The sequence below is a fragment of the Trametes versicolor genome, assembly GCF_000271585.1.
Source record: "Trametes versicolor FP-101664 SS1 unplaced genomic scaffold TRAVEscaffold_11, whole genome shotgun sequence".
In the NCBI taxonomy this organism is placed as follows: domain Eukaryota; kingdom Fungi; phylum Basidiomycota; class Agaricomycetes; order Polyporales; family Polyporaceae; genus Trametes; species Trametes versicolor.
This window is the reverse complement of record NW_007360331.1, coordinates 1,561,532-1,576,419: the sequence shown is the minus strand read 5'-3', so window position 1 is coordinate 1,576,419 and position 14,888 is coordinate 1,561,532. Positions and strand designations below refer to the sequence as shown.

Genomic DNA, 14,888 nt, shown 5'->3' with positions numbered 1-14,888 from the left:
ACCAGACGAGGGAGAATCCGGTGTGCGAAGCTGGGACATGTAGAAGCGGGTGTTTAGGTGAAGGATGTGTAAGGCAAGATTAGTTCGAGTCCCGGGAGAGAGGGGCGTAGTTCGTGGAGGGTCGAAATATTGAAAGCCTAGAGGAAGAGGTGAGTGGCACAGCGGGTATGGCACTGCAAATGGCCCTTCTCCGGTTCTATGACAGACGTCAGTTTAGGGTTTAGCCCAAACAGATCCTGCTACCTTATTGAGCCCAAAAGACGCTCTCCAAATCCTGACTATGACAGGCCGCCGTGAACAGAGGCGGTGCTTCTGCATCGATGCGTTGCCAGCACTGACATCGGATCCGTACCGCGGCGGAACATGTCTTGTTGCGACGCGTGCGCGCTAGTGCTGCCCGGAATCTGCTGGTCAGCGCGAAAATGCGCCTTCATCAGGCGACGTAGAGGGCATGCCCGTGGGGGCAAATTGCATGTAGAGGACGAGTTCGCTGTTCGAGGCAAACGCAGTGTGTTCAATAGGCGCCTCGAACGCCTGAACTGTGCCTCCCGGGACGACGGGGAATACGTTTGACAAACGCGCCGATGGGGGTACTGAAGACGGGTATCGATCTGACGAATATGCTGGCCGACGCATAGTGCATCGGAATTGCCAGTCAGTGCAGCACAGACTTTCGCTTGACATGCGTATAGGGCTTGCGACAGATTGCGGAGTCGAGGTGCTGGGACTCGTGTCTATGCACAGGATGTCAGACGTGTCAGACGGGGGTGCGCGTGAGGTGACTTCCAAGTTACGAACCTAGTAACCACACCGTCCTCCTCCGAGCACTGAGGCATGCGGCGTGGGCTCGAAGAAGGCAAGTCGGCGATGACATTCACAATCAGAAAAGATATCACATCACGACGAAGGTCTAAATAACGTCGTGAAATCAATCCACAGGTATACAGGAGCAAAACCGGGCGAGACTGAGGCTGGGGGCGAGGACTCACCACGAGTAGAAAAGAGAAAGCTGATTCTGCGAGCGGGTCGAGGCACTTATCTTCACAGGTGCATAGTGCAACGTCGTGTGCACGTTTTAAGAGGCGTCGCCAGAGGTGGCAATGGAGGCTACGAAAAATGTCAAGGTCTCGTACATGTGGCTTGCGTTCGGATGAAAAACCTGAGACCAGCTCATATCGAAATGTGAACGTCAATATTTAGGTCGCCGGGGTCACCGAGAGCGTCGAACGATAAGGTCCAGATCCAGATGTAAGGACCATTGGGCCTTTTCGGAAGCGAAATGAGTATATTGTGTTAGCAGAGCGCTCCGCCGATGCATTGCACGCTTTTGAACGGGGACGTACCTGGGCGATTACATATCATCCCGAGTATGCACTTCACGGCGTTGGGTTGCATTTGGAGATCTAATGCTTTAACCAAACCGCATAGAAGACGCGAGGAACGAAAGAAAAGTCCTCATAAGTAAAACCAGAGTGTGCAGAAGATGTGGTCAGGTACCGAGGCAAGACAAATGGGGAGAGAAGATCACTGGGCAGGGATAACGCCGTGGCCCTTCTGACTAGGGCTCATTGCATGCAGATGTTACCCCTTCCACGATAAGTTATAGACCAAGGATGTATGGAGACGAGAGCAAGAGCATGGTGTGAGCGATATTGCTGCCAGTCGCGATCGCGGTGTAAGTGAGGCAACGAAGAGACGCCCATACGCGATTCCGCACGGACCGGACCGGAAAGCCAAAAGCCGGGAAAGGCCGCAGCTGACGCTTCGCGACAGCGCGCACAACCTGCGCACTCCTCCTCTGCCTCACCCGCGCACACCAGGCTTGGCTTCTGAGTGTTTTGTCTTGACGTCTATGGCTCACGAATCAAACTCGGTGTCTGTTGGCGAACTCGCTCAGCCGTTCTCAGTCAGCTCTGCCAACCCGGCGCCGTCTCGGGTAGAGGTGAAGAATCCCCTTCGGAAGAATGGGAAGGAGGACGTACAAGCGGCATATACACGTCCTGCAATCCCGGAAACCGTGCCTATATGGGTGTGTTATCAGTATCTCGTGATGAATGCAGTCTAATTGCCATCTAGGACGTGTGCTCCAAGAAATATAACGTGTACACGGAAGAGCAAAAGACCAATGCATGGACGGATGCAGCGGGAATGGTTCAGAGCTACAGCGACGACATGATCGCCCGATGGAACAAGGAGATTGATACCTATCTCGTCTTTGTATGTATTTCACCGGTCTACGCCTATTTCATTAAGTGGTTTATCATCTTCCAGGCGGGCTTATTCTCCGCCATCCTTACCGCTTTCAACGTACAGTCGTACCTTCTCCTCCAGCCCGCAGCGCCCGATCCATCCATCGCTGTTCTACAACGGATCTCCTCGCAGCTTGATAGCTTTTCGATCAATCCTCCATTCGTCAATTCCACTCAGCCGTCGAACTCCAGCCTCACGAACGCAAACACCCCGCCCCCTGCCCCGCGTTGGGCCGTCTGGCTCAACGCGCTGTGGTTCTCGGGACTCATACTCAGCCTGACCTCAGCCTCCGTAGGCATCATGGTCAAACAATGGCTGAATGAGTACGGCAGCGGTGTTTCCGGGACCTCCCGTCCTATCGCCCGGGTGCGCCAGTATCGCTTGCATAACCTGCAAAGATGGCACGTAGAGGATGTCGTCGGTACTATCCCCATTCTGCTCCAGCTGTCCCTCGCCTTATTTCTCTCTGGGCTGCTCGTCCTTCTCTGGAACCTACACAGCACCGTCGCCGCCGTCGCGTCGACGCTCGTGGGGCTCCTTGCCGCCTTCACCGCTGTCACCACGCTGCTCCCTCTCTTCGATCACAAATGCGCCTATCTTTCGCCCCACATTCGCACCCTCTACGCTCTTTGGCAGCCGAAGTGCTTTGCATTCTGGGTGTGTCTCTCGATATCACGGCGCCGTCGCGATGTTGCAGCGTTCCTCACCATCGCACCGCATATGCTGTCCATCTTGTGCCAATGTCTCCGCTCGTATGCATCACTAGTCTACTGGAAAGTGTTGTGGCGCAAGATGCGGGCTGCAGCTCGACGATTGAGCGAGTTACCCTCGCCACCAGAAACCTGGAGAGCCCGCAAACAGACATGGCAGGGGCGAGAACGATCGGCCATCGACGAACTCGCGCACGAATTGGACAAGCAAATCCTCCTGGAGGCATACAGCGCGACCTTGCACCCCGACGCCCTCTCTGCCGCGTCCGTGTGCCTCATGGACTGCTACCATCAGGACGTCGTTGACTACTTCCGGAAGCTTCACACATCCGTCCGAGAGAACTTCGGTCCTGCGGCGGACTTGGACAGCGGTCCCCTGGGGTGGAGGAACCAGCAGCAGCTGCTATGGCTGCACGTCATCCTTTGCGTGCTGCTTGGGGATCAATCGCCTCTGTCGGACGACGAAGCGGCTGCATTAGGCGTCTACTTCGGATTCGGATTGTGGGCGTCCGGTATGCGGGCGGCCGACGCAGAATGGGCGACAGCTGCTTGCGATGCTATCTCGGACCACCTAGAGGCTGCAGGGGCTTCCTTCAAGGCAGCGTTCATCGACCAGGGTCGTCTCACACTGAAGAGGTCGTCCTTGATCTACAATGCCGTGCGGCGCGAGCAACCTCTGACGAATGTACTGCTGCCAGGTGTGACAATTTCTCCTTGTGGAACTCTGCGTAAACTGATCCGCTTCCTGAACAGCCGTTACCGGCGCATATTGCCAGGTTCGCCTCAAGCAGGCCCGCCTCGCCTCGGCGTCTTCGGACGACGCGAAGGACGCTCATACGGGCTTCATCAAAAGTATCGACCATTTCTTGGGGTGCGCCGATCCAGCCTTAGCATCTTCCCTGCCTGCCGACGACCTCGACACCGTTCGTACCTACGCGCGGGACGTTCTCGCCGAGCTGACGCGCACGCTGCTGGAACTCTTCGCGGAGGACAAGGTGCGGACCGTGATAGTGTCGACACATCTCGACGATCTTATGCGGACGCTTCGCTACTTCGATCCAGCACATGTGGAAGAGTGCATTCCGGACGATCTCTTGCCAGACATTCTACGCTTGATGGAGAGACTCGCATCGGCCTCCGGCTATGTCGACGATGACTATGTGGAGGGGATTCAAAAGCACGCACGCACATTTATGGAAACCATCGTCCGTGTGAAATGCAAATCTGAGACGCCGTCAGTACTACATCTCTCTACTCAGATACGAGTCGCTCACGAGCTTTCTTGCACCTCCAGAAGATCTCCTGAGACAGTCCCTGCTGAGCCAACAGCGACGGAGGTCGCCACTGTCGAAGGCGCCACAGTCCCGTCCGCACATTCCGGTGTTGATGATACTTTCGGTGCTGGTCGCGATCCAGGGGACCGGTACCGCTCACACGGTGCACACGCTGGGTCTCCTCTCGACGGTGTCTCGTAGGCTTCATCCACCTCTCGACTTCCACTGTGGTTCGTTCTCCCTGTCCAGTGCCGCTCCTTCTCTTCGCCAATCTCCTCCTTCGTCCTTCGTATGCATGCAACGATCATACATAGGTGCGCACCAACATGCACTCGATCAGGCGAACATCTCTCCTATGGCTGCCCTCGTCTGTCCGATTCATATCCCCGGCTCACTTCCCGAACACTCGCGCCGCCGCAAGGGCCCTCCGACGATGTCCTCATGCCATAACGACCCACGGATCGAGTTCATCCGCTCCCCACATCCCTCCACGAGCTCGAGAGGAGACATTCATCACCTCCCGGCCCTTCCGGTCAGCACTCACCGCGTTGTTTGCTCACACAGTCGAGATCCAGACACCTGTCATTCGTTTCTGCATAAGGTCACTTCCCTCCAAGCCGCCAGCTATACACTGTCCGTTGATCGTGTTTTCCCCATGAAAGGGCTATGTCAATACCGCTCAGGCGAGGATCTGTGCCCGCACAAATCCACAACACGTCGCCCTGTGTACAAGAGCACGACTAGTAGTAGGAAAGCTTCCACGCTCGAAACGGGGAAATTCGGCATGCGAGCTGCTGCTCGGACTATGTATGCGGGCCGCTATGCGGAAGGGAGTGCGCCGCGACCGGAAGTCTCTGTGCGTCTCTCTTCTCGTCTCTGTATGTCATGTACGCGAAGTCTGACCTCTTTAATGCTCAGGAACACACGCCACCACACCGTTGGGGGTCTGGACGATGCGCTTCTCGATGCGTGTGTCAGCATAGAGGTTATACTCGCATGTCTTCCTAACCTGTGCGTGCGGGGGCGTTGAGCTGCAGTCCTGGGGAGCTAGACAGCGCGTCTAGGCTATCACTAGTGGCAGCCGCGTACCCACCACTTCTCCTCTGCTGTAGCTGTAGCCCTAGACGCTCCAGAACAACTTCATGCCCCGCCTCCCGGCGTCATCCCCGCGATGCCGGAGAGCCGCCTTCGACACGTTCGAATGCAAGAATGACGTGCTGCGGGACCACCCATCCGCCCTGAGTTCCCCGAGCGCTCTTCTGAGGCTGAGGAATGCCGAGCTCTGGTCTCAGACTGCTGTTTCGTCGTCGCGGATTGCGATTGCGTCGTCCCGCAATGCTGCCGTATTGTCGCAGGCGTGGCCGTGCTCGCTCTCGATGCTCTCATAGCCGCCTCGGAAGGTGCGCTTCGTCATTCACACACGCATTCCTTGCTATACTTACAAGTCGCGTACAGGGTGTTAGTGCTAGGGGGGACCATGCACCACTCGGGTTCACCCCACGCCCTTTCGAATATGCACGGATAGCTATAATCGGGATATGGCCGTGGCGTCCCCACAACTACCGAGTGCACTGAGCACGGATGACGCATTCCGAGACGTATCAGCACCCTGTGCCCATGTCAGCGGTGTTTCATCATGGCTGCACTGTACAGGGTACTCGGTTCGAGGAAAGGGCAACACGACCGGGTAGGTTAGACGCATACCAGACGCTCGGTTCCCGCTTCCACTTGAGAGTCCGGAGGCGGCTTGCATCGATATTTCTGACAAAACAAGAGGAGCACATAGCTGTTACAGTGCGGCCCGTAGGTCATGACGATATCCGAAAGAAGACCATGTACACGCACGTTTTGCGCGGAATAAATGGGCAGTTTGCGAAACGTTCCACCACGGGGCTCTTGCGGGAGGTTTGGCGTGATATTTAGGTCAAGATTGAGTAAAGGCTGAGGCCGAAGCAGACATTGAGAGAGCGGCCCGCGAGTGACCGCCGCGGATGTTCCGTACCATTTAAATGAACGCCGCGTATGCACCGAGCTTCCAAAAAACTTACATGGTGTAGCTCCTGAAGATGAGCTGCATAGCTCGCTCGATTGTCGCGCCATAAGAAATGGAGACGTGCTGCGTGCGCCCATTTCAGCGTGATCCTTGTTCTCTTTGTTGAAGTGTAAATAGCCGCCCATACGGTCCGCGCGTTCCGATGACAGCTGTATAGCTCGGAGCGCGCCGAAACCTTATTTACGTCGCGTACACGCTCCGTTCAGTAGCACCATTGAATGTCAGTTCTTTATCTCGTGCCGCCTACGCTTCGCTCGCCGTCGCTTCGCTCGCTTGCTGCCGTAACCTGTTTCAATACTCTTTGTCCTCGAGACAGCGCACAAATGGTAGATACAATTTCAGCTCTACAGGGCGTGCAATTGTACACCACATAGGGCTGTATTGATACAGGATGAGCGGATGGGGAAGTCATAGGGAGCAAGGGCCCCTTACCGCAGGCCGGATGTACGTGGAGGAGAGAGCATCGATGTCAACCTCATCCGTCAGGTGGAGCAGAGTTCGCGCAAGTGCTCACTGATATCGACGCAGACGACGCAGAACGGGATCTAAAACGAGGCGTGAGAGTGATTCGAAGGGGATCCACCATTGCGGATACTCACTCGGACCCTCGAGCTGGAGTACACTGTCCGTATCGTGGAACATCGAGAAGCGTAGCCCGAGAGCGCACTGTATAGGCCAGACGCAACCCGAAGAGTACGGCGAAAGACCGCGCGTCATGTCAGTCACGACTAAGGCGAGGAGCGCGAGGCCGCCGGGTCAGTCTAACACAAATGGAACAATTTAGCTAGTCGTCGTTCGAGTGCAGTAGCTACTCACGGGGCTCGACGCGTCTTATCGTCCACTTCTTTGCCGCTGGTGAGGTGTTCTAGGTTCAAGGACCGGTACGATGCGCAATTCTCTGACAGGGTTTCGCTGATCTGGGTAGGTAGAGAGCATGGGCCCTTGCGTTTGACGGGAAGTAGTGTAGACCTCGTTGTCCCGCTTGTGTATTGAGCCGCGGGAGGGTTGACGGCGCTGGGACCTCACGTGGAGTCACTGCGGTGTGCGGCGTCGGTCTAGACAGCTGAAGAGCAGGCAGCACCGAGCCTCTGTTCCGCATATGTAAGATATCCTAGATAATCGGAACGCGGAGACCCGAGTGTTCAGTCAGGGTACGCCAAGTAGAAAATACCAGTACTCACCGCATAACGTAGTCGATCTCTTCGAAGAATCTGCGCGAGATCAGCAAACCTTCTGCTGCTGGTGCAGAACGCGGGCGTTCTGGGGCTAGGGTTAGCGTGATAGCACGAGAAGCTTGAGGCGGGGACTTGCGAGGTCTCCAGTTTTGCGCGTGGGCGTGAAGCTTTGAAGGAGCCTCTGCATTGACAGAGTTTATGTGTAACCACATGGTAGATGCAGATCTAGAGCAGTGGAAGAGGCGCAGACTGTTTGCAGGACGTGGAAGAGAGTCGCGGTGAGAGTGAGGACGTCGGCGCTTACTGCGCCGGTGCCGCTCGAAGCGGGAGAAGCTCGCCCACGTGATCGTGCTTCTCTCGCCGCCCTACGCCCACCTGCGCCCGTCATCGCTCGTTCCTCCCACCACCTCTCTTCCACGGCGCACCACTCGTCCCCGTTACCACATATTCTGCTTGAGCTTCACTATAAACTAGCTAGCCACGGTCTCGCTTTTAGAACTCGACATGTTCTCCTCAGCCTATCCTGCAGTCGTTCTGGCGAATATTCACCGTGGCTGAAACAAAGTCGCCACTCTCTCTTATCCCGATATGCGAGTTATTCATATGAACGGAGTCATATAGACCCGCCACAGTAAACCCTTCTCATCTAGCTCAACAATTTGCATCCAACGCTGAGTTTGAAACCATGGGCTATGGCCTCACGGAGGGCGGCGCTACTGGACGGCACACCATCGGTACGTCACATGAGACGAATGCGGTACACAGCTGGGTATTCTAACGCGGAAGATACTCTTTCAGACGAGTTCTCTCATCGCCGCGTATTTTCCACTATTGCTCTCAGGTCTCCCTGCGTGTGTGCGAGCTCCACCCTCACCTCCCGAAGACGTTTCCCGTATGTACCTCAACATCTTGCTCACCCGCCACGGCCCCCGATATTGATGGTATCCATGCGTTTTCCTGCTATGGATCCGCCGTCGCGGGGCGCTCTCCACGTACGTACAAGTAGAAGCCTTCGTCTAAAGCATCTGCGTCGCAGATCCACCCAAATACGCCGTGCATCATCAAGTAGTACACCTATATTCCCACAGCTGGATAATCTCGTTCCATCTCGGCTGCCAACTCTCCGTACCTTCGCTGGTAGACGAACCCAAAGAGAACCCACGCCAAAGTCGAAATCAGCTGAAGGTTCCGGCAATGTCACGACGTCCGGCATGTTGCTTCCGAGCACGGTCTCCTTCGTCTGGCCCTAACTAGAATTCGTTGCCCCGATCGGGCCGAACACCGCCTTATCATAGCTTGCAGCGTACTTCTGCGTCCTGTGACTGTCATTCGGCATGCGACGTATCGAGTGAGTGGCGCATTCATGCAGCTCTATCGCGCCCCACAGCTAACCGCATTTCAGGTACCTGTCCTCGCTGTACTCCATCCGCCAGCAGAGGGCCTGTGCCGTCCCCTTCGAAGTGCGTGGACGCCGTGAGCTGCAACACCGCAACCGCCGTCGTGTCCTGCACCCGCACTCACAGTCCCGACGCGCCTCAAATGTTGCGCAAACACTGGAAAACATGACGCTGGCGTAGTGATGCGCACGAGTACGCGGAAGAGACCGCGCGCGCGGGGGAAACGGGCCTGCGCAGATATTATTTCAGGTTGCACGGCGCGGTGGTAGGCATATTGCGCCCAGCTTCCTGAGCACGGGAGGATTCATCAAGCGCGTTTGGCCAACCTTCGGCGATAGCAAGGCCATCATATCCAAGAAGCGTAGCGCTTGCAAGAAGGCGAACATGGGGTGCGTTCACACATGATCGTTAGTCCTCACGCATTCTCTCAGCAGTAATGCCTCTCGCTACAGGTTAGATGTGCTCGCGATCTCCTCCAAGTTTCTTCCTAAACACATGGACGACTGGGCATTTCTGATGGAGCTCACTGCCGGGCTCAAGAGGTCGACGTCCGATGGAGCACGAGCGGCGATACATCCGTCAAGGAGCTCGAGTGCGCAGGAACGCGCGACGCCAAGTGGTTCATCGACTGCGCCAATGTGTTCATCGACGCAGGTACCCATGTACGTCTCCCCAACCGTTCCCTCTTACTCGTTGAAGATAGACTGATGCGCTCACAGATGATTAGGATCGAGAGCGAGGGCATCGCCTACCAGGAATCTGACCACGTGGGCGCCGTACCCGTCAAACCCACATCTCGCAAGAGTAGTCGGCACATACACATCTTCACTGTGAGCAGTCCTCTCTGTCTGGCCCCGGATATGTTAACCAGAGGTGCATCTCAGGCTTCGGCCATTACGTATGTTGCATTACAAGTTCCCGCAGATTGCGTCACTTCTTCTGTGCCTATGCTTTCAACAACGCCAAAACCCGCATGCACGTACGCGCTTTCTTCCAAATACATCTATACGACTGATAGCTTCTCAGGATTCTGCCCTGGTACTTCCCCTCGGCCCTCTCTCTAGTGGAAGGCCCGTGCCGACCCCTCAAAGCACACGCCTAGCCCTGGATGGCGAAACAGGACTGATCACGGTGTCTCGCGGCGCCGATGTGTGTCTCGGCTTCCTGCATGACCCCGGGGCAGCATATCCCGGACACATGCACTGGGGACGGTCTCGCATACGGCACGCCCTTACCACGCCGTGTTCCCCCATGAAGCATGCATCAAGGGTGCTCCGTAGTGTCCTGAGGCACGCTGCGAACCGTTCCTAGCCTTCCTGATGGACCGCTGCGTGATACGAGCATGGCTGTGTCCGACAGCTCGCATCCGCCGTCTTTGGAGGGAGCAGTAACGCATGTTAGGACGCGCGTAAAGCAGCTATCATATCTCCAGACACCATATGCGTTCGTACTATTTGCTCCCAGAAAAGCCTGCGCGGGCCACAGAATCCGTCTGGACCGCTTTCTTTTGGCTGACGGTCGATTCGCATGCCTCGTACATACATCGCCTGTATGATATAATTACATCTTCGAGTTCCTTTGCTTTTTCTATCACCTCTTCGCTCGCTTCAACCGGAGAAGCGATATTACAACTCATGCATACGATATGCCCGGTGACGCGTATCGAATATATTCTGAGCTAAGTATCTTAGGACAGCAGAAACGAGTCGATGCGGCCAGCGCTCCCCGCATACAGCCATGAACACGGTCCACCGTCCACTACGGTACTTCTATCACAATTACCATACGATTTATCACCAAGATCTCCACGAATGCTCAGAGAAGAGTCGCAGAACAGAGTGCGTCGGTGGTCTGATCACAGCCCTGCTAGTTGCTTGTGAGGACATGTGTGCGCGGCCTCGTTAAGTCGGTCGGCGAGATACATTAATGACTCACAGGTGCTTCAGCCGTGGCGCGTCATCCACGCGAATCCTCGCAGCAGGCGGGCCTACACCGACGGATAGTTGTGGGGGTGACATCGGAGTCGTCTGATCGTTGAGGCCCGAGAGAGGGTGTGGCGAGGGTGGCCTCCGCAAGGCTCCTAGCTGAGATCGAGTTGGCATGAAGGCGTCGTTTTTGATGTTCATGGAGGCAGATTTTGGGAGCAGGCCCTGCGCTCTGTCAGCAAGAGAGAAGTCAGTACTTGAGGGTGTTCCGTTATCGTCGTGCATGCGGCAAGGAAATGCGCGGGGGAGATACATACCGTTGTTCTTCGTTGTAATCATGTCCCAACGCGAGAGCGGGAGGGAGGAGACGCGGACAGGTGTCGGAGATAGCGGAAAACGCGGATGTTAGCTCGTAGCAGGAGCAACCGTATGGAAGCGTAGCGACGTACCAGAGGGAACACCGGAATCACACGCCAAAAATGCACATAACCGCGTATAGGTGCCTTGCTTGAGGTGTCGTTGGCTCATGATGTTGCGTAGCGTTCAGCGTGTGCTCATCCAGCCGTGTGTAATCTGCGTTTGTGCGGAGATAGTGGAGGAGCATACGGAGAGACACTGTCATTACGTGTCTGTGCTTGCATTGGAGACGTAGTGAAGTGGCACGCTTGGCTGTGACACATAGGGCCTTCAGAGAGAGCGACGTTAGCAATGCGATCGAAGAGATACGACAAACCGCAGAGCAATTAGATCTCTTCTTGTTGAGTGAAGGGCCTGATAGAGAGTGCCCAACAGGAGATATATCTACGTCTCGTGGGACCACGAACGGTGTCTTGACAGGCCCATCCGCGAGGTGGAGACAACGGAGCGCGAGAAACTGACTGTAGGCGCATCTAGAGGCCATATAGAAATGCAACACATGCAATATTAGCAGGATTAATGCAGACGAGGATGTGTGAATGTACCGATGGATCCACCCAGTACTAGTGATCGCGCGAGACGCCGGTACTCCAGCCGCGAGGGAGTTCACTGCGCCATCGGTGCCGCTCAAGCGTGTATCTGAATCCCTGGAAAGGACGTGTTCCCGTAGTCAAGACAAAGACCAGCGAGCGAGCTATAGTGAGGCGTCGAGGAGCAGGAAGATCGAGTCGCGGTCAGAGCGTTGGCGACCGACGGCGCTTGCGTGGCCTGGCGGGAGACGCGCGCACACGTGACCGTGCTTCTCTCGCTGCGCTGCGCCCGCCTGCGCGTCATCGCTCGTTGCTCCCACCACGTACGTCTCTTCCACGGCATACCACTCGTCCCCGCCGCTACATTTCTCAGCTGCGTCTGTTGCGCCTCACCTGAGACGAGCTAGCCGCGGTTCCGCTTTTTGAGCTCCACCACAGCTCCTCCGCCTATCCTGGTGTCGTTCAAGCGAATATTCGACATCGTCGCTGGATCAAAGCTGCGTCTCCCGGCACGTGGATGCTCAATTGGAGCAGGAACGCAGTACTGCGCCATCTGCTTACGCGTACGTGTCCCTCATTCTCCTCAACACTATGCGTACAACGCTGTATCCAGAACGACACTGGCGGGCGATGCTTCTCGGACGGCGGCGCTACTGGGCAGAACACTTCCGGTATGTCCCCTGCGACCACTCCGATATACCAATGAGTGTACTAACGTGGAATGTACGTTTTCAGACGTATTTATACCTCTCTTCACAATATACCTTCCACCGTCGCACTTAGCCTGAGGTCTCCCCGGGCCTATGCGAGATCCACACACTCTCCCAAAGACCTGGTACGTACCTCGCTATCCTGCTCATCTGTCGTAGATTATGGATCGATGGAAGATTCTTCGCATTCAGCGGCTGTAATTTCGCCCTGTACGGCTGTGCTCAGCGCACCGACAAGGAAAAGGACATTGCTTGTAGCAGCTGCGTCGCAGATCCGCCCGCAGACATGGCGCGGTACGCCTTTGTATCTGATCTACGCTTGCTATTGCATTGCCAATTGAACCCCCAAAGCTCCTTCAGAACTGCTTCTATGTGAAATCAAGCCATGTCTCGGACCACAACGGGCACCGCGCAGCGGTAAGCAACACTCTCGCGCACTCGTCTACGCTGACATCGAGTGTGCGATCGCATTCGTCCGACGGCGTGCTTCTTGATTGGAAATAGCTTCTTGAATCGATCCGAGCGCAGCTTTATAGGCTGCAGAGTCCTCATGACCGCGGTTATTACTCTGCGTGCGACAATACGGAGTGAGTCGGCGCATACATTCAGCTCTGTCGGGCGAGACGACTGACTAGTTCTCAGGCATCCGTTCTCATTGTACTCTCTCTGGCGGCAGAGAGTCGGCGCTGTTCTTGGGACACGCGTAGACCTCTCGAGCTGCGCTACGGCGCTGCGTTCAGGGTACCGACGCGCCTCATATCCTGGCCGACGTTTAGAGGACGCGCACAGGACGTGCAGTCGTGTTTTTAACGCTGGTATGTCTCACGCGATGCTGTACCTTCCGAGCTCGTCTTCTTACATCTCTCTGTATAGCTCAACTCAGATGCGCATCGTTGCCTCCGACGGTCCGCATACACCGTCTGACGAAGCTCCGCAGGCGACATGTCGTATGTATGACATGTATTGTACATATATGAAAATCGGCTCCACACGTACCCAGTCTGCGTAAAAGTTTAGGAAGGGCCGCCGTCTGGTGTGCGAGAGACATGTAAATAAGAAGGATGACGAGAGAGCCTGGAATCGCAGTAGGTGGTACAACAAAAATTCGGAAAGCGGGTAGCGACATTGGTGACACGGCCTACTCGAGCTAGCACAAGGGCCGTAGACGAGAGGGCCGCTACTGCACCGCTGTCACGTACGGAATGTATACGACGAGACAATTCAAGCGAGGACTGTAACAAGAAGATCGTGAATGGGACTGCAAGAATATGAGGATGCGTACGTAGTAAGAATATGAGGATGCGTACGTAGTAAGAAAGCGGGATGACGATCTGAACCCAAGAATGAGACGAGAGCCATATCAAGATTTGGGGAGATGAGAGAAGGGAGGAGGAAGCATGGGATGCGGACGGTGCACAGGAATGTGTCGGGATCAGAAGGACAGAGGGAGCGATGTGTGCGCATAGCCGGTGGTTGATCATGGAGGGGAGATGGGATCGTTCTGGATGGCGGAGAACAAGTTGAGTGAGTGGTGTCGGGGGCCCGTGAGGGCGAAAGTTTCCCAGGATCTGTTAACAACGTGAAACACTGGTGAGAGGCCGGGCGATGGTGTCTGCGAGTACACAGAATGAGAAATCAATGTGTTGAAGGTGGAGCGCATGAGCCATATGGAGACCCCAGTGAGGGCGTCGATGAGACCATGAACCGGGTGGGAAGAACTGAAGGAAGACGGCTTCAGGATGGTGGATGATTGGGAAGGGGAGGATTCGAGGGAATCGAAGGATGAGGTATGGTCGGGCGTGTTCGAGTGTTTCAGTGGATCGTGTTGGGGAAGACTTGAGGGATAGTAACACCGGTATTGCTAGCGAGCAAATAATATGGTGTGACCTCCACCGTATATGCATCGCCGTGACGTAGAGCGCACCACGTACGAGGGCACCGACGGAGGAGAGACGTCTAAGCAGCAAAAGAGACGACGAAAAAGGCGTGGAGCATGGATATCGTGCGGAGGATTCACAGGATCTGCGATGGAATGTGTCAGCGGGCGGGTCTACATGCGGAAACCGCTTGAAGACAAAGACCTAGGAGGAAACTGTCTCCAAGGGAGACGCGTGGGGCTTTGGCAAACCATCACCTGGATGGCGAAGTGCACCGGAAAGCCTGTCCTCGACGGCACTGTGTGGCGAGACCGCCATGTTTGAAGACGCCGACGCCTCCCTTCCCGCGCGGTCGGCGGGTGATTCATCAAGTTTCGTCCTGAATCAATAATGAAGCCTTTTAGAAGCTTCCCTTTATACGGAGGCATAGATGAAAACATACTCGATGTCCCGCTCGCCTTTGATGCGAATGATTTTGGCTTTCAGCTTGCGGGAGAAGCCGGGTAATTCCTTTCCCCAATAGTGATGGTAATAGTCATATGGCTTGGCGAGTGCGTCGGTCATGCGCAA

At 55.6% G+C, this 14,888-nt stretch overlaps 2 protein-coding genes across 2 annotated transcripts; both read left to right on the top strand.

Annotated features, from left to right (window-relative positions):
* Positions 1 to 2,127: 2,127 nt before the first annotated feature.
* On the top strand, positions 2,128 to 2,682 carry TRAVEDRAFT_101014 (uncharacterized protein; the record flags this gene model as incomplete). The annotated part of the gene is made up of 2 exons (XM_008044939.1): positions 2,128 to 2,217; positions 2,272 to 2,682. Coding segments are annotated over 2 exons (501 nt in total), but the record flags the coding sequence as incomplete, so codon positions are not given.
* Positions 2,683 to 8,147: 5,465 nt separating this feature from the next.
* On the top strand, positions 8,148 to 9,961 carry TRAVEDRAFT_51994 (uncharacterized protein; the record flags this gene model as incomplete). The annotated part of the gene is made up of 5 exons (XM_008044608.1): positions 8,148 to 8,196; positions 9,400 to 9,521; positions 9,579 to 9,689; positions 9,744 to 9,838; positions 9,886 to 9,961. 5 exons carry the CDS (start codon positions 8,148 to 8,150, stop codon positions 9,959 to 9,961), a joined length of 453 nt encoding a protein of 150 aa, XP_008042799.1.
* Between the last annotated feature and the right edge of the window lie 4,927 nt (positions 9,962 to 14,888).